At 39.6% G+C, this 19,157-nt stretch overlaps 1 protein-coding gene across 12 annotated transcripts in view; it reads right to left on the bottom strand.

Annotated features, from left to right (window-relative positions):
• mvb12ba (multivesicular body subunit 12Ba) overlaps window positions 1-19,157 on the bottom strand; it is an 87,819-nt gene that overhangs the window by 51,928 nt on the left and 16,734 nt on the right. For 11 of the 12 annotated variants that reach the window (XM_017460122.2, XM_017460127.2, XM_017460124.3 and 8 more), the window contains 2 exons: window positions 15,366-15,473; window positions 10,376-10,472 (listed from right to left, as the gene is read on the bottom strand). In XM_017460122.2, coding sequence (XP_017315611.1) covers window positions 10,376-10,472; window positions 15,366-15,473 — 205 coding nt within the window. Of the gene's footprint in view, window positions 1-660; window positions 7,297-10,375; window positions 10,473-15,365; window positions 15,474-19,157 lie in introns of those variants that run through there. The other variant, XM_053676825.1, reaches the window with a different exon arrangement.

Genomic DNA, 19,157 nt, shown 5'->3' with positions numbered 1-19,157 from the left:
TTTGTCCCAATATGCATAATTCGTACGCGAATGTTTTTAGAATGCAAGACGAATGGAATGTAACATGTTTTACATGTAAAATAGTGCACGTTATTCAGCCTAATTCTCTTGTTCAAAGAAGTTATAGTGTTCAGAATCATTTTTAACCATTCATGTTCCATACCTGTCCGTTATAGTTTTATAAGTTTTAATTTTTTTTAAATCATAAGTTATGAAAAGTAATTTTAAAAAATCTACCTATCAAAACAGATTATAGATTAGGTTATATATACACACACACACATACATAATATATATATATATAGCGCTGAACAATATGGGGATCTGGTACCGAATGGAGAAGGTGCCTAGAACTCAAGACTGCTCTCCCATGCTTCCACCACAGCTGCCACCACCAGCATGCAAACAGTCACCAACTCTACTTCAGTTCCTGTCCTGCCCAAGTATGTGTGCCTGAATAAACTGATTTTAGACATAAGAAAATTTAATAATTATGTTTGAGGGTCAGTGTGTGTGGTCTGAGGAGATTTAACATGCAAAAGACTAGTCCTGGTTACATTATAATGAATAGTACGTTATAAAGTACAGTATCTCATAAAAGTGAGTACACCCCTCACATTTTTGGAAATATTTGCTTATATCTTTTCATGTGACAACACTGAAGAAATGACACTTTGCTACAATGTAAAGTAGTGAGTGTACAGCTTGTGTAACAGTGTAAATTTGCTGTCTCTTCAAAATAACTCAACACACAGCCATTAATGTCTAAACCACTGGCAACAAAAGTGAGTGCACAGCTAAGTGAAAATGTCCAAATTGGGCCCAATTAGCCATCTTCCCTCAACAGTGCCATGTGACTTGTTAGTGTTACATGGTCTCAGGTGTGTTACATTTGGTGTCATCACTCTCACACTCCCTCATACTGGTCAATGGAAGTTCAACATGGCACCTCATGGCAAACAACTCTCTGAGGATCTGAAAAAAAGAATTGTAGCTCTACATAAAGATGGCCCAGGCAATAAGAAGATTGCCATGACCCTGACACTGAGCTGCAGCACAGTGGCCAAGACGATACAGCGTCCCAGAAGGAAGCCTCTTCTTTTTTTTCCAGTTTCATTTTTATTGAACATTTTTGCTGAACATTTCTGCTGGACATTTCTGCTGAACTAAACATTTCTGCTGAACATGTCTACCAAACATGTCTGCTGAACATCACCTTTTCTCTTCTCTCCTCCCCTCCCTTTCCCAAATATTCCAGTGAGAAGAAAAAACAAACAAATTGAGCAACACACAGCAGTAAACATTCACAGGTTTTTTTTCTTTTTATACTAACAAAGGAAAACAAGATGAAAAGTACCCCCCCCCCGGCTCATCATGGCTACCCAATAACTGTCGCTGGTTATATAGATATTGTATGACCCAACAACAGGAACAAAAATTTAAGTGGGAAGTGTCTGTAACGCCATAAAGTATACGATAAAGAGATGCCATTTATAAAAAACAAAAAAAAAACAAAAAAAAAAAAAACACAACTTGTCCGTACAACCCTTCATCGTTTACCTTATTTTCTCGAGTTTTAGAAAAAAACATCATGTCCTTTAGCCACTGGGAGATAGATGGGTATTTAGCAGACTTCCAATGCAACAGTAGGGAACGTCTTGCTATAAGGAAAGCAATAACATCCTTTTGTATCGAGCTCAATGGAACTGAGTCATCAGGAATCCCAAATACAGCAATTAATGGGCAAGGTTTTAAATCTACCCTGAGAATAGTGGACATGATGGTAAAAAAAAACAGACCAAAAACCACGGAGATCAGGGCAGAAGAAAAACATATGGCCAAGATGGCAGGGAGAGCCATGGCATTTATCACACTTGTCCTCTACGTCCAGATACATCACAGAAAGTCTCGACTTGGATAGCTGGACTCTATTTAAAGCTTTGAACTGTATAAGTCCAAGACAAGCACAAGAAGTGGTAGGCTGTACCCTCCCTATAGCATGTTCCCAACACTCCTCACTTATCTGTACTCCTAACTCCGTTTCCCACGCATTCCTAATTTTGTTACTCGACTCACTACCTAGCACCAGAATAAAATCATAAATCCTAGAAATCATTCCTCTCTGATGCGGATTGTTTGAAAACAACCTTTCCCAAGCCTGTTCAGGAGGCGCAGAGGGAAAAATCAGGAAAACATCTAGAAACAAAATTCCGAATTTGAAAATACCGAAAAAAATGCGTCACAGGGAGGTCATAAGTGGATGCCAGATTGGCAAAGCTATCAAACACACCATCGGCATACAAATTTCTAACTTGTTTAATACCCTTGTTATACCATACTGAAAATGTGGAGTCCAAACACGATGGAGGAAATAGATGGTTGTAGACTAAGGGACCCAAAGAGGATGCACCTACAAATTTAAAGCGCCGTCTAAATTGATACCAAATCATAAGTGTGTTGAGGACAACTAGATTATAAGTATATAGGGAGAGTTTTGTAGGTAAAGAGGAGTAAAGCAAAGCAGGTAAAGAGGATTCCCTACAAGAAGATAGTTCCAATTTAGACCAAGAAGATCCAGGAGATTTAACCCAGTAGCAAAGTTTATGAATGTGCGCAACCCCGTAATAGAATTAAAAATTGGGTAATGCAAGTCCTCCACTAAGTCTACATTTCTGCAGTAAAGATTTACTAACCCTTGGTGGGTTCCCTCCCCAAATAAATGTACTAATTATCTTATCCAATGAATCGAAGAATGATTTTGGCAGAGAAAGAGGCACTTGCTGGAACAAGAAAATAAACTTCAGTAATATATTCATTTTGACAACATTGATCCTGCCAATTAGAGAAAGATGCAAGTTACCCCATCTCTGAATGTTAGATTTAACCTTTGAGATAAGGGGAGTGAAGTTAGCTGATAAAAGATTAGATAAAGAACGTGTCACGTTGATACCTAGGTATTTAAAACTTGACTGACTAAATCGAAACGGTAGATCTGACTGTTGGAGAGAAAATGCTGCAGTATTGACAGAAAAACAGTCGCTTTTATCTCAATTTAATTTATAACCAGAGACAACACCAAAGGACTCCAGAACACCCAAGACAGCTGGCATAGAGGCAATCGGATCGGTTACATACAACAACAAATCATCAGCATATAGCGACAATTTGTATTCTATACCGTATTAAACTATTCCTTTAAACAAGGGAGAAGATTTTAGTGCAATAGACAGCGGCTTGATAGCGACAGCAAAAAGCAGAGGGGATAAAGGAAAACCTTGACGACACCCTCGTCCAAGAGCAAAATAATCCGAATAAATATCGTTTGTCTGAACCCTGGCATTAGGGGATGAGTAAAGGAGAGTAATCCAAGAAATAAATAAATAAAATCCAAACTTCAAGACTGCAAATAAATACTCCCACTCAACCCTATCAAATGCTTTTTCAGCATCTAATGAAATCACAATCTCAGGGAGCACAGACAAATGCTTTGAATAAATTATATTAAAGAGTGTACAGGTATTAAAACACAATTGACATCCATTTATAAAACCGTTCTGCTCTTCAGATATAATATAAGGGAGTACATTCTCTAAACGAGATGCCATTACTTTCGCCAACACCTTTACATCTGCATTAAGCAGAGACAGCGGTCTATAAGAACCGCAGGAGGATGGATCCTTACCCTCCTTAAGAAGCAGAGCTATCGTGGGTTGTGTCAATGTTGGAGGCAAAGACCCACATTCCAAAGATTCGTTGAACATAGCTAAAAGCAATGGAGCTTATTTTCCAATAAACGTTTTTAAAAATTCAATTGGAAACCCATCCGGGCCAGGAGCTTGGTTAGATTGCATAGTTTTAACTGAAATTAAAATTTCTTCAAGAGAGAGTGGGGAGTCCAGTTGCATAGCAGTATTCGAATCAATAACAGGGTTACAAAGATTTTGAAGAAATGCATTCACTTAAGTATTGTCTGTTGGAAATTTGGACATATAAAGCGAAGAGTAAAACGATTTAAAAGTAGCATTAATTTCCATGGGATCTGTAGTGACAATATTATAAGTGTTTTTTATACTAGGTATGAGACGGGAAGTGACCTGTCGCCGTAGCTGATGTGCCAGTAAACGACTCGGCTTGAATGAATGAATGAATGCCTTTTATTGTCACTATACATATGTACAATGAAATTAAGAGCCACTCCTTTTTGTTCCGTGCAAACATATACATTCAATTCACAAGAAGAATAAACAGATAATACACAGATAAATAAACAAGATAAATAAACAAAATAAATAAACAAGATATACAATATATGCAAGATAGATATGCAAGATAGATAGATATTGGGGTGGATGGGGGAGGTACTATGAAATGCACAGTTTTTGAGACAATATATACATATGCTGTGGACTCAGTACATGTGTTTGTTTATCATGGTAATAGCTTTCGGGAAGAAACTATTCTTAAATCTACTAGTCCTTGTTTTGATGCACCTGTAACGTCTCCCTGAGGGCAACAGATTGAACAGATCAAAGCCAGGGTGAGAACTGTCCTTAATGATAGTTTTTCCTCTGCTGAGGCAACGGGAAGTGTAAATATCCCTCAGGGAGGGCAGCCAATGATCTTCTGCGCTGCTCTTACTACCCTCTGAAGCCTCTCCCTGTCTGCTGCGGTGCAGCTACCGTACCACACCGTGATACAGTATGTCAGCAAGCTCTCGACGGACGAGCGGTAGAAGATCAGCAGCAGATTGGAGTCCAGATTGTACTTCCTGAGAACCCTCAGGAAGTGTAGCCACGTTTGAGCCTTCTTGATAACCGCTGTGATGTTGTCCGTCCAGGAGATGTTTGCAGAGATAAGGACGCCAAGAAACCGGACGGTGTGGACCTTCTCCACACACTCACCATTAATGAAGAGGGGGGCCAGCTCCGTGTTGTGTTTTCTGAAGTCTACAATAAGTTCCTTGGTTTTCTTGGTGTTTAGAGTCAGGTTGTTCTTTGAACACCAGGCTGCCAAGTTTAGGACTTCCTCTCTGTAGGCTGCCTCCTCTCCTTTTGAGATAAGTCCGACCACTGTGGTGTCGTCAGCAAACTTGATGATAAGATTGTTGTTGTAGACTGGTCTACAGTCATATGTGTAGAGACAGTACAGGAGGGGGCTCAACACACAGCCCTGTGGAGAACCTGTGCTCACCGTGCGAGTGGAGAAGAGGTGGGGCCCGAGTCTCACTGTCTGGAACCGGTTGGTGAGAAAGTCCTTTATCCAGGCACACGTGAGTAAAGATGTGGGCAAGCTGGTGGGCACATGATCTGAGCACGTTACCAGGTACACCGTCTGGGCCAGCAGCCTTCCTGGGGTTCACTGCCAGAAACATCCGTCTAACATCGTGTTCCCTCACAGTAAGTAGAGTGGTGCAGGAACCAGAAGGGGATGGAGGCAGGGCTGGACTGGTACGGGGGCCAGATGAGGGTGGAGGTGGGGCTGGAGCAGATGAGTGCTGTTGTTGTGATGTTTCAAAGCGAGCAAAGAAGCAATTTAGCTCTTCTGCCAGAATCGCACTCAGGTCTCCTGTTGTCGCCTCACGGCCTCTGTAGTTCGTGATGTTTATAGTGGTCTTGACACTGCGTCTGAGGGGGGTGTAGGCAGGGGAGAGCAGGAGGGAGAGATGGTCTGATTGGCCGAGGTGGGGGAGAGGTATGGCTCTATACGCGTGCTTAATGTTGGAGTAAACATGATCCAAAGTGTTCTCCCCTCTAGTAAAACACTTAACATGTTGATAGAATTTCGGGAGTACAGCCTTCAAGTTCGCCTTATTAAAGTCTCCTGCAATTATGTGAACACCGTCGGGGTAAGCCCGCTGCTGCTCGTTTATGGTGTTCAACAGGAGAGAGAGCGCCGTGTTCACATTGGCATCAGGTGGAATATACACAGCCGTGATAATCACCACTGTTAGCTCTCTTGGTAGAAAAAAGGGCCGACATCTTAAGGACATGTACTCGAGGTCAGGGGAACAATGTTTGTCTATCATTGTTCCGTTGTTACACCAATTCTCATGCACATACATACAGAGCCCCCCCCCTCTGCTCTTACCGGAGTCCTCAGTCCTGTCCCAGCGAAGCATAGTACGACCTGCTAGCTGCATGCTAGCATCGGGTATCCTCGGATGAAGCCAGGTTTCAGTAATAATCAAAACACAGCAGTCGCGAACGTAGCGATTTCCAGCTAGTTGTAATTCCAAGTTGTCGATTTTATTCACTAGGGATCTGGCATTGGAGAGAAACAGGCTCGGTAAAGGTGGCTTGTGTGGCTTTGTCACCACGTTCATAATATGAACCACGAGTATGTAACAATAAGCGTTCCGCCTCTTTAGTCAAAATAAGATTAAATTCTGCCTGCAAGTCAAGACACAGTTTAAGAAGTTCTGGAGAGGGGTTCAATGATCTTTGATCGAGGTTACTGATCGCAGATGTAAGTTCATTAACCCTAGCAGTGCGTTTTTTATTACAGCAAGCTTAATAAGAAATAATCTGCCCTCTGATATAGGATTTAAGTGTCTCCCATAACAATGAATAAGAGGTGGAGTCATTCTGATTGAAGAAAAGAAAGTCATCAATAGAAGTAGAAATGAACTCACAGAATTCACTGTCTGCTAAAAGAAGAGAATTAAATCTCCAAGGCAGTGGGCTATGTTTATAAATAGAAAGAAGAATACCTAATTGTAGAGGCGCATGGTCAGAAATTACAATACCCAAATGGTCCAAAGAAACTACACAAGAATCAAGAGTGCTGTCTATGAAAAAAATAATCAATCCTCGAATAGGAATGATGCACCTGGGAGAAGAAAGAAAACTTTTTAAGAAAGGGGTTACGGGATCTCCATGGATCAACGAGACCATTCTGACACAGAAAATCGGAAAATGTTTTAGACATTGCAGATTGATTCAGAGTACAGGGATTAGACCGATCTAAGTTTGGGTCAATTACACAGTTTAAATCTCCACCGAAAATCAGCAGGTGAGTATTTAAGAAAGGGAGATTGCTCAACAATCTATTAGCAAATTCCACATCAAAGTTTGGAGCGAAAACATTTACCAACAATACCTGCCTTTGCATTAGAGTACCAGCAACTATAATATATCTACTGTTCGCATCAGCGATAAAGTTAGTGGACGAAAATTATAACCTTTTGTCAATTAAAATAGCGACCCCTCTTGCTTTTGAATTAAAGTTCGAGTAGAAGACTTGACTCACCCTAGGGCAGTGTAACCTTTGATGATCTTTAATACATAGGTGCGTCTCCTGTAAAAATACTATATTGGAGTTTAAACGTTTCAAATGTGTAAAAACCTTAGATCTCTTGACAGGATTACCCATACCTCTGACGTTCCAACTAATAAATCTTAAAGATGTGCCTGTCCCCTGCTGGGATCCCTATTACTACTAACCATTTAAATAAAGTAAATCATAGGAATATAAATAGCCAATTAGAGCCATAGTGGGACCCCCCCGCAAACACACACCCAAAGTCTCCATAAAACAAAGGAGACAGCAGTGTTTCCCACCAAGAATTGTCCACAATGTGAAAACAACTCAAAGAGTAAGCTGGACTAACAAACAAAATTACCTAAACAAAAAAATTGCAGTAAGAGCAAAGTCTCCTACTGACTTCAAATCTGATAAATAGTCTGCGCACATTAACAAATATAATGTCCTTACCTTTTAAAGACTTGTAACAAATAATATAACAGTGTAGCACGTAAAGTTGAGGAAATAACACTAATAAAATTAAATAAACAGAAATTCTAACCCAGTCAGAGCAACAAAACAGAGAAGCACATTAATACAGAAGTAGATTTAAGAGGAGTGAGTCCACAAAATCTAGACGAAGTAATGCATCGACAATAAATTCAATAAGAATCCGAATTCTGTAGAGCTGGAAGGCCGAGTGCAAAAAAATAATAAAAGAAAATTAAAAAAATACTCCACTATATAGGTGATGCAGTTCACCCCGATATCAAGAGTTTAACATAGTCTCCTGCTTCCTCCGCTGAAATAAAGTTCTTCTGGACACCGTTATATGTAATGTGAAGCTGAGCTGGGTGAAGTATTCCATAGCGAGCGCCCTCAATATCACGAAGTTGATGCCGAATCTCGTTAAATGCAGCCCGGTCTATCTTGGCTGTGCAGTCAGGGAAAACGAAGATGGTCAAATCCCTCACTTTAATCTGCTGGATCTCTCTCGCACGGCGTAAAATGTCAACACAGTCACTGTGATAGTGGAATCTGCACACAATACCTCGTGGTTGTTCACCAGGCTTGGGCTTCGGCTGAAGGGTCCGGTGGGACCGGTCCAAAACCAGCTCCTTCTCCAGACCAAATGCCTCTTTTAACAAGGCCGCTACAACAGCAGTTGTAGATGTGTCAGCGCTCTCTGGAACTTCACTATCCTAACGTTATTGCGCCGTGACCTCGACTCCAAATCCTCACATTTATTCTCCAATTGAGTCATGATCACAGTGACAGACTCGATAGTAGTCTTCATATGAACTATGTCATCGGTGCAACCAGAGAGAGCGTGCTGCATTTCCCCAACAGTACCTTTCAGTCTTGATATGGTAGCCTCGGTAGCAACTTTATCACTACCCTGCTGTGTTTTCACGGCCTGCAGGTCAAGCTGGATAGTAGACAGTGCATCCCTGAGAATCTCCTGGAACTCCTTTTTAAAAATATCGGCAATGTCCTTCCTCAGTGAAGCCAGCAACTCAAGCTTGAGTGCGGCGAAGTCAGGGTCACCGCTAGGCAACACGGACGCGGATTCAGAGGGAGAAGATGATTCGCTTGTGGCGCACACCCTAGGCCTCAGTTGTGTCTGAATGCTACCACAGGTTTTCATGTTCTTTCCAGACATTTTAACGAGCCACAAAGTTAAAAGTGCAAACAAGGAAAAGTAGAATAAGTCAAAATATATGACCAAAAAGTGCTAATTAATTACAATTTTAATCGAAATCAGCAGCAGCCTCCAACTTCGCGTCTTACTCCATCGAACTCCGAATTCGAACTCCAGGAACTGATCGCCCCACACTGCATCAGATTGGTCTGCATGGCTGTCATCCCAGAAGGAAGCCTCTTCTAAAGATGATGCACAAGAAAGCCCTCAAACAGTTTGCTGAAGGCAAGCAAACTAAGGACCTGGATTACTGCAACCATGTCTTGTGGTCTGATGAGACCAAGATAAACTTATTTGGTTCAGATGGTGTCAAGCGTGTGTGGCAGCAACCAGGTGAGGAGTACAAAAAGAAAAGTGTGTCTTGCCCTCAGTCAAGCATGCTGGTGGGAGTGTCATGGTCTGGGGCTGCATGAGTGCTGCCAGCACTGGGGAGCTACAGTTCATTGAGGGAACCATGAATGCCAACATGTACTGTGACATACTGAAACAGAGCATGATCCCCTCCCTTTGGAGACTGGGCCGCAGGGCAGTATTCCAGCATGATAACGACCCCAAACACACCTCGAAGATGAACACTGCCTTGCTAAAGTAACTGAGGGTGAAGGTGATGGACTAAACCCTATTGAGCATCTGTGGGGCATCCTCAAACGGAAGGTGGAGGAGCACATGGTCTCTAACATCCACCAGCTCTGTGATGTCATCATGGAGGAGTGGAAGAGGACTCCAACGGCAACCTGTGAAGCTCTGGTGAACTCCATGCCCAAGAGGGTTAAGGCAGTGCTGGAATATAATGGTGGCCACACGAAATATTGAAACTTTGGGCCCAACATTTGGACATTTTCACTTAGGGGTGTACTCACTTTTGTTGCCAGTGGTTTGACATTAATGGCTGTGTGTTGAATTATTTTGAGGGGAGAGCAAATTTACACTGTTACACAAGCTGTACACTCACTACTTTACAGTGTAGCAAAGTGCCATTTCTTCAGCGTTGTCAAATTAAAAGATATAATCAAATTTTTACAAAAATGTGAGGGGTGTACTCATTTTTGTGAGATACTGTATATATACATACATACATACATACATACATACATACATACATACATACACACATATACATATGTATATAAGCATGCCACATGATAGGGGAGGCTTGGGGGGGCTTTCGCTACAAAAGGTTAAGAACCTCTGGTCTATTTGGATGCAAATCCCCTTTAATTAAAGCTGAAAGTCTGCATTTTTAGCACATATTCATTATGTAATTTCAACCCCAATATATAGTGGTAGCCAAATGAACAATAACTGTCAATGCCCAAACATTTATGGACCTGATGTATGTTAAACAATTGTTGTCAGCCTTGTTTAAAAAAAAATGAATAAAATTATATTGTCTGCATGCAAGCAAGCACAAAAGAAGAGATAAGTGCTTACGTGTGTCCACTGTCTCCTGAATCGGGATAAAGCCGACGGGCAGCGTATCTTTAATGTCAATCAACTTCATGTCCACCAGCACATTTCCTAAATGACTCTGTGAAAAGACACATACAATATGTATAGGTCATAAGAAAAGCATAGTAGTGGCCTAGTGACTTATACTTTAGCCCAGATAAACCAGAATCATTTCAAGGAAAACCTTTTTCAAGGAACAGCGTTTAAATTATCTAACACCTGGAATGATTCTGCCATATTGAAAAAGTAATGCTCAATATTGCAATTGTACCGTCATCCTAGATCCTTGAACTCAGCCAAAATTAAAACTCTGCAACCCTCTCTGTATTTGCATTTCCATGGTCAACTGTCATTTCCCCAAATTTATTCATATTCAAATGCTAATTAGGGTTCAAGCACCAAGGGTACAAAGTACCCATTTGTTTTTGCACGATTATTTGCTTGGACCCTTATGCTCACACTTCAGTACTGTAGGTGAGACCTGGTCATCACACTCAGACTTTACTATTGTGAGTGCAACTTGACAAAATGGAAAATATTTTTGTTAGTGATTATTGATTGATTTACTATCACCTATAACCAGAGCTCTTTCAACAAGCTTCTCAGTGGTGAGCTGTGCTCCTGCACGAAAGCTTTAACACTGTGATTATGCTGCAGATTCATCACCAATTCACCCTGCTTTGAGGGCTCCAATACCAGACTTGTCATTTCTCCATCTCTGCCTAAGGCACCCAGGCTTTCCCCTACCACAACTAGGCTGCTCTAGTTCTTTCTAGCCCTCTTTAGTGTCTGGATGTGTACCCTTAATGCTGCAATCTTGTCTGTCAATGAGTTAATAAAAATACACATCACAAAAATACCTATTACTAACGACTAAGGAAGAAAGATTGAACATCGTGCACTCAAATCATTGAATAATATCAGTGTTTGCCATGTTGAATATTAAAGGTACCTTTTTGGTGATGGCCTCCATTTGGTGTCTTTAGACAACAAAAATTGCTCTTTAAAAAATTTAATTAACCTCTAGTCTGTGTCAGGATATCTCGGTACAAGAACAGAAAGTCGTTTTCTCTCCCTGAGATAGAGCTTGTTTTTCTCGTCTCCCCAGCTCCTATTCTCTTGTCTCATATGTATATATGCTATGCTTTGTGAGCATTAAACTAAGAAGCTTTCACTGAACTTTGTGTCAGTGTGACCTCGATCTACATAGGTTGAAATATCATGTTGTTTTAGATCACGGTGCTTCTGCGAGCACAGGTTACAGTAAAGATTCTGTCACCACATGATTCAACAAAATGTCTGATAACCTTTATTGAACTTTACACCCAGAACTGTTTGATATCCTCTCATGATTATTAAATTGTAAGTTGTAAGCTATGGGTGGAAATGGTCAGTCTAAAAATGACACCAAATCAGGGGATGTAGGGAAGAAAAAAATAACAAAATCTACCATGGTTATTGAGCAAACAGAGCCCACTGTGGATAAGCCAAGCACTGGCTCAGAACCAGAAAGCGCCGAAGCGTGCCTCAGCTCCGACTCCATAGTCACTGCACCATTCATACCAGTAGGGAAAAGTTTTACACTGAAACCTCCTAGTATTATTGCGAAAAAGCGATATGTGAAAAGATAAACCTAGTCAGTTTGTTGATTCCCTTAAACAGCAGACTAGATGCGCTCAGTTAACGGGTCCAGGTTTTCTCTGTATTTTGTTAAAGGTCCTTGGTCATGATATCACCGATGAATGGCCTTCCCACACTGGACTTAACTCAATAGTGTCCAGGGCACTGGTCAAGCAAGTTGACTGTTTGAATATGCCTGTGCCGACCAGGATCATCTCGCCAACGTTTATGCACATTTCACATGCAGCTAACACTAAACAGCATGCCCACGAATCCCCTAGCTCATTTTTAATTCGCTTCTAGACTGAATAGGAAAACAGTACACATTTGCCTTTAATCGGGGTACATTCCATTTTATTTACTACAATGCATTACGATGATGGTGCTTATCATTTTTGTGAGACATTTTGTAGTTTTGTGGGACATTAGAGATTCTGTAGTTGTAGTGTGTTGGTGCATGCTGTGAAATGTAGTCAGGAAGTTCTCATAGTAAAAACGTGATACTGAAGTTCAGGTATGCATCTCGTGTATTCTTTTTAGTTAAAGCGCACCTATTGTGGTTTTGAAACATGCCTAATTTTGTTTTAAAGGTCTTGTTCAATTCAAAAAACATACTGCTCATAATTTAAATTGCTAAATTACCCCCCCACCCCCACCCACCCCCCAGTGTCAAAAACGACTCGTTACATGATTCAATCTAAAAATTTTTAGAGAGCATACTCTGCTCTGATTGGTCATAATCAGTCTGTTGTGATTGGTCTACTGTTGTCAGCACGTGTCTAAAAGGAAACGCCAACTACCATAACAAGCTTCAGCTCTGTCTGAAAAAAAGTCTGTTTTAACTTTAACCAAGAGAACCCATGTCACACCCCTCTTCATCTCCCTCCACTGGCTTCCTGTAGCTGCCCGCATCAAGTTCAAGGCCTTGATGCTCACCTACAAGACCTTGTCAGGAACAGCACCCTCCTACCTCAACTCTCTCCTGAAGGCCTACGTTCCCTCTCGCAATCTGCGATCGATTAGCGACCGACCTTTAGCAGTTCCAACTCAGCGTGGCACAAGGTCCCTTTCCAGAACTTCACACTAACTGTTCCTCAGTGGTGGAATGCATTTGGCAATAATGTGAGTTAGCCAGTTAGCAGAGGCTAGATGGCTAACAGATGTTAGCTAACAGGCTAACATCTGTACACTGGCTGTACACGTATACAACACAACCACGCATTTTGAACACTTGGTAGAAAACATATACATAAATATTTAATCATACTTACAGGTTGTGATCCGGAGGCAAAAGATGGTCCAAATAAAGTGGGTACTGGCAACAATAGTAACCTAACTCTTTAGATTAATGAAGACCAGATCCGAGGCTTTTTGTTACAAACCTACGTAGGGTTGTGCAGGAAGTAAGTCTGGAATTACTAATGACTTGTTTCAGCTGTTCAGAATCGGTTCCTTCTTTTGGGAGATCTATTTTTTGTTGTGCACTTTGATTTTTTTTTTTTTAAACTTTGCAGACTTTTTACATTCATAAACAGCGATATAACACTACATGAAAGGTAATATTTGAAAAACCAAAATAGGTGCACAGTAATACAGTATCTCAAAAAAGTGAGTACACCCCTCACATTTTTGTAAATATTTGGTTATATCTTTTAATGTGACAACACTGAAGAAATGACACTTTATGATTAAGTCTAGAATTTAAATCTACAACTTCTGTGATTCTTTTTCTTTTCTCATTCATACAAATGTGCCATTGTGTAACATTGTTGACTGATTCATTAGTTTTTATATCCATTTGAAAAGCAAAAACCTTTCCACTATGCATATAACTGAAAGTGCATACATACTCCAAACCTTTTGTGAATATTGATTCATTTGGAGGTTTCAAATTATGAGTGAATTGTGGTTCACTTTCTTGCATTCAGGAATGTGTAGCTAATGTCTGTAGTTTACTGATTCCAAAATTGTTGGTTCAGAATGCATCATATAGTACATGTATATACCAATGAAATGAAATGCCATATATTCAGATATATATCCACTGTCTGTTCACAGCAGAGCTACTTGGGATCTCCAGTGCGTCCTACAAGAATTGGGCGTGAGTCCAGTTCAGATTCAATTTTGGAATCTCAATCCTCTCCCTCGGGTGACAGCCTACAAACAGTACAATTCTAAAGAGCTTGTATATACTGAGAAGTCCATTGGGATTTATTTGATGTCTGATTAATAAATTGTTTTCTTTGATTAGCAATACATAGGGATATTACAAAATTTGATTAATATCTTACAATGCTGGAATCAAAAACTGGAACTTCATGTATATGTTGCAGTTATCCTCATGTAGTGTTTGTCCCCCTGCAACATCATTATCAACTGTCTAATTTTTCTTGTTCCAACTTTTAACTACAATTTTTGCAAACATTACTTAATTCTTAGCTCTTGGGAAAATTTCCCTGTGTATTGAGTGACTTCAAATCCATGTAAATATACTAGTCTGATCCCAGCAAACAATTCGACGTACAATATCCGCTTAGAGCCATTACATTTAGAGGCTTGGTTTCGACGTATAATATCCACTTAGAGCCATTACATTTAGAGGCTTCATTTTGCCGTATAATATCCGCTTAGAGCCGTTACATTTAAAGGCTTGGTTTCGACGTATAATGTCTGCTTAGAGCAGTTAAATTTAGAGGCTTGGTTTCGACGATAAAATGCGTATAAATGTGTCCCCGTTTTACGGCATGAGACCGGCTTGATTATACGTCATATCGACGATAATATTTGCGACTTTTCAACTGACTAATCTACATCGAATTGTTTGCTGGGTATATATTATATATGCCACGTTCTGTGAGCATTAAACTAAGAAGCTTTCACTGAACTTTGTGTTGGTGTAACCTCTTCCTGAGCTCAGACGAAAGGAAATCAGCCACTACAGGGTCCAAATCCTGGTATGGGATTTTTTATTTTATTTTCAATCTTTAAAATATATGATTCTATATTAACACATTCACATTTTCATAGTCAATGAAGGATGTCTGTCAGTCACACACTATGGGAGGGATAGATAATGAAATTGCAAATACGCATTTGAATTTGCTTTTTTTTAATAAGCATTTGAATTTAAATAAAGTCTGGAATATGCTGCCATAAACCATGCACATTGTGAGCCATCTTGCAAACCCTGGCCTATGGAAACCCTACACTATCTAAATAAAATACTCTCAAAAGTGTTGCAAATACACATGGTATAAAAAGAAAAAATTGTTCCTATTAAATGAATACAATTCCTCGTTCAAAATACTACTTTGTATAAAATTCAATCCAAGAAAAAATGTACATTACTTACATTTTCCTTGGAGAAGACCCTAGTGAAGCAAAGGTAGCGTGTCACCTTCGATTTGAACAGTCCATCTTTCCATAAGTCAGCATCCATTCCATCTGTGGTTTGCGCAATCTTTGGGAAGAAAAAAAAGAATGAATGAGGGGCACCCCAGTGTGTCCTTTTGTCAGACATTTCTGCTTTCTGTTAATCAATGTTGGTAGTTGGTACACAGTGATCAGCAACCCAGCTCCTGGAGAGAAACTATGCAATGGAATAAGTTTGTATAGTACGTTGATACTCAAGTACATTCATCATTTGCAGCATGTAGGGCTGGGTACCAAAAATTGGTACACAAAAGACACCAACATGAACACATCAATACTACAATATAATATAGAGTACCAAATATTCTCACCTATTTTTCACCATTTAATCATTGTACTTTTTGCCCAAAGTATTACAACTATTTAAAAAGGAGAGTGAAAGAAAGAAGACAAAATAGGCAAATGACATCCAAGTCTGACTGGGTTCTTGATGCATGGAAAGCAAAGAGAGTGGATAAACTTGTAATAGATGACAATAGTTCTAAATGCCTTAACCTAGCAGTTGCAAAGTCAAGTAAAACAGCAAACCTGCTGAAACAACTGATAAAACAGGAGATTAATATCTGTCAAGAAAACTGCAGTGTTTTTGATCGCATGAAGAGCAGCACTGCTCTATCACAGCCAGAGATTAGAGAATCTAGGTGAAAAACACCACAGCCAAACACAAACAAATGTTTTCGATGCGGAAATGTCAACAGGTAAGTTTACTGATCATATTTCTATCTTTTGCAAGAGAAATATAGTTACTTTTATGTTTGTCAGCACAACACAATCACTCAGGTTTCTTGACAGCACAATGGCGGGATACTTTATGGCTGTATTATATTTGCTTTTAACTACACATACACACGATGGCTGCCGCATGTATCCTATGGTGGTTTGACTGTCAGCTTGTGCACATCCACAAAAATTAACACTATGTATGCCGGTGCTGGAATACAAACATAAATGTGCAGTATAGTATTATGTGGCATGGTGTCTGCATTGTGTCTCAAGTTGCATGCCATGTACCATTTTAGACTGTTATTAAACACTAATAGGTTTTCCAATTATGTTTAATGTTTGAATTTTAAAACCTCTTACCGTCTTCAAACCTACTGAAATTCTAAATGCCTTTATAAAAAATAAATAAATAAATAAATAAATAAATAAAGCACTACAAGCGATCTATATAGTAGCTGAACTTCAGAACCATATCTCAGAGTCCAACCATTAATTTTACTCAGGACCGGAAACTTGTCTTCATATAACATAACTTCAAAGACCGCAGAAGTGAAGTCACAGCACAAATGATAAAATGTTGTCTATATATCTGCAAAAATATGACCAAAAATAATCACGTTTTCCACATATTTATGCAGAAATATAGAAAATTCCAAAGGGTTCACAAACTTACAAGCACCACGGTATGCCTCTCCACTCTTGAAAAGCACCAGCCCCCACTGGATTACAGGCATACGGTTGACTCACACCAAGATCAAAAGTGTAAAATTTTGCCATGTGAAGCAAAGAAATGTGAAAGGACAATTGGCAATAAAGACAATAGAATGGGAGCATGGAGGATGAGTTTATTTAACCCCTTTCGCCCCGACACTTGCGTTCATTCCGCCAGCGGAATGGAAAACGACTTATCGGACATTTTCAATTAGTATAAACAAATGAATTATTTTATCGCCGCAGTTCTGGTATAAGATTAGTCAGGGCACTGGTGGATTTCTTTGTGTGCAGTTTCATGACTGTGTGCTTAACTCCTGGTGAGCAGGGGGATGGGAACAGGCCAGAGTTTGAGCTCCCTGCTGGGCAAACAATTCACACCTCTCCACGAAAACATTGAGACAGAGATAAATCAGAGAGTACGACTAAATCTTTTTTGATAGTAAATACCGTATACAACTGCCACAATAAAATTATAACATTTAAACCCAAGATCGGACTTGTATAAACGTTTACTACCTTACATTACCTACATAGACGAAAATCCAGTTCACTTGCGGTTTTGTAAATCATGCATATTTCCATCGGTATAAAGTCCATCAGCTTTACTGAAGAAAACAAATGCAAAGTTCCATATTTAGTCACAAATGTCCTCTTCAAAATGCATTAAGTGTTTTGATATCCCCACCCCGTGGGAATTTAGTAATTAGCCATAAACTGAACTGAGACACCATCTAAAAACGCTAATCTGCTTTGGCTATGCTGAACAACCCGCCTCCTAAATTTTAATTGGGCAGTATAACTTGATTGACACCCAGTTGGACCAATTGTAGATACTTCTAGCTTTCAACCAAGCCCAAACTCGACATGATTGACCACTCAGAGGCTGACAAAATCAAAAGTGTAATCAGCACAACTAAACCATTTACGCGTGCATCCATTGGTCTTGAGTTGTGTGTCAGTCAGCCAATCAGCAAAGCTTTACAGGCCTGTGCAGAGAAACTATCAGGAAATGGCTTCTCCACTCTAGCGGTCTTTCTGCAAAACTTTATACAGCAGGTTTCTGCATGTTTGGCAGTCTTTTCTGATCGTTAGTTTTCTACTGGTTTTCGCTCAGCGTGCGATTTATCGGCGTCTTATAGCGGCGGCGTGCTCCCGAAATAGCCTGAACGCGTCACAGCTTCTGGAGCAGTTATTTCCGAGTGGCTCTTTTTTATTTTATTTTATTTTTTTTGGAGGAAGACTATGTGGATTGAGTTGAGGGGTTCTATCTACCCCCCAAAGAAGTCAGAGGAGAGGGGTCACTCGTGTGTCTATCATTTGAGCCATTCGGAGAGCAGGTACTCATTCACCTGGGGCTCTGGCACTATTTTTAATAAACATTATATTTTGTATGTCTCAGACTTTTTGTGTGTGTGTGAAATTACACATTGTGCAACAGAGTTCATGCTACTGCCATTTGTTTTCATTTTGTACCATTTGGAGACATTTGGTGCATTTTGGAGAGGTTATTTTGTGCCTTTTTAAAAAATGAAAATTGATATTTCTAGAAGTCTGCAATTTTTAAAGGCTTTGTGCCATTTTTATAAGCTTTGTGCCATTTAGAGAGGTTTTATGTCATTTGGAGACGTTTGGTGCCATTTGGAGAGATTTTGTGCCATTTTGGAGAGGTTTTTACCTGTGTTTGGATAACCTTACACACAATTTTAGTGGTTAGGGATAACCTCCTCATATTTTGGGCATTCATGGACAAGTACTTGGGGCATCTTTGAGACCAGGAATGGGGTTGATATCAACATTTGCTGTTAAGATAAAATATTTATGTTAAAAGTAAATAATTTTTTTATAATAATAAAAAAAAATGAATATATTGCCCCAGGTAGGCTACGTAAAAGAAGAAATACTTGAAATAACTACTCATTCTTAAAGTCTTAAGTGTCTACTTTCATATGAAACATTAACCACTACTGTGGTGTGTGATATCACAAAATAAATCAATGCTGAACACAGGTACCCCCAAAACAGACAAAAATGCCATTTTTTGGCTACCAGTAAAAGAGGTTAAACAATATCCTTTAAGATTTCTCTGACACATGTTTATAAAAACATTATACAAATGTTTATGAATAATGTCATGTTATTGGTCGATAACAATTGCATTTCAGCAACAATTAAATTTGATTTTCACTATTTATTTGAGTGATAAACCAACTGAGATATAAATTTGGCTTTTGTTCGGCACCATTTTATCTGAAAACTCCTGTAACGATGCATAAGC

The sequence above is a fragment of the Ictalurus punctatus genome, chromosome 28, assembly GCF_001660625.3.
Source record: "Ictalurus punctatus breed USDA103 chromosome 28, Coco_2.0, whole genome shotgun sequence".
Lineage (NCBI taxonomy): Eukaryota > Metazoa > Chordata > Actinopteri > Siluriformes > Ictaluridae > Ictalurus > Ictalurus punctatus.
Note: the sequence above shows the minus strand (reverse complement) of the source record. Positions and strands in the feature narration are given on the sequence as shown.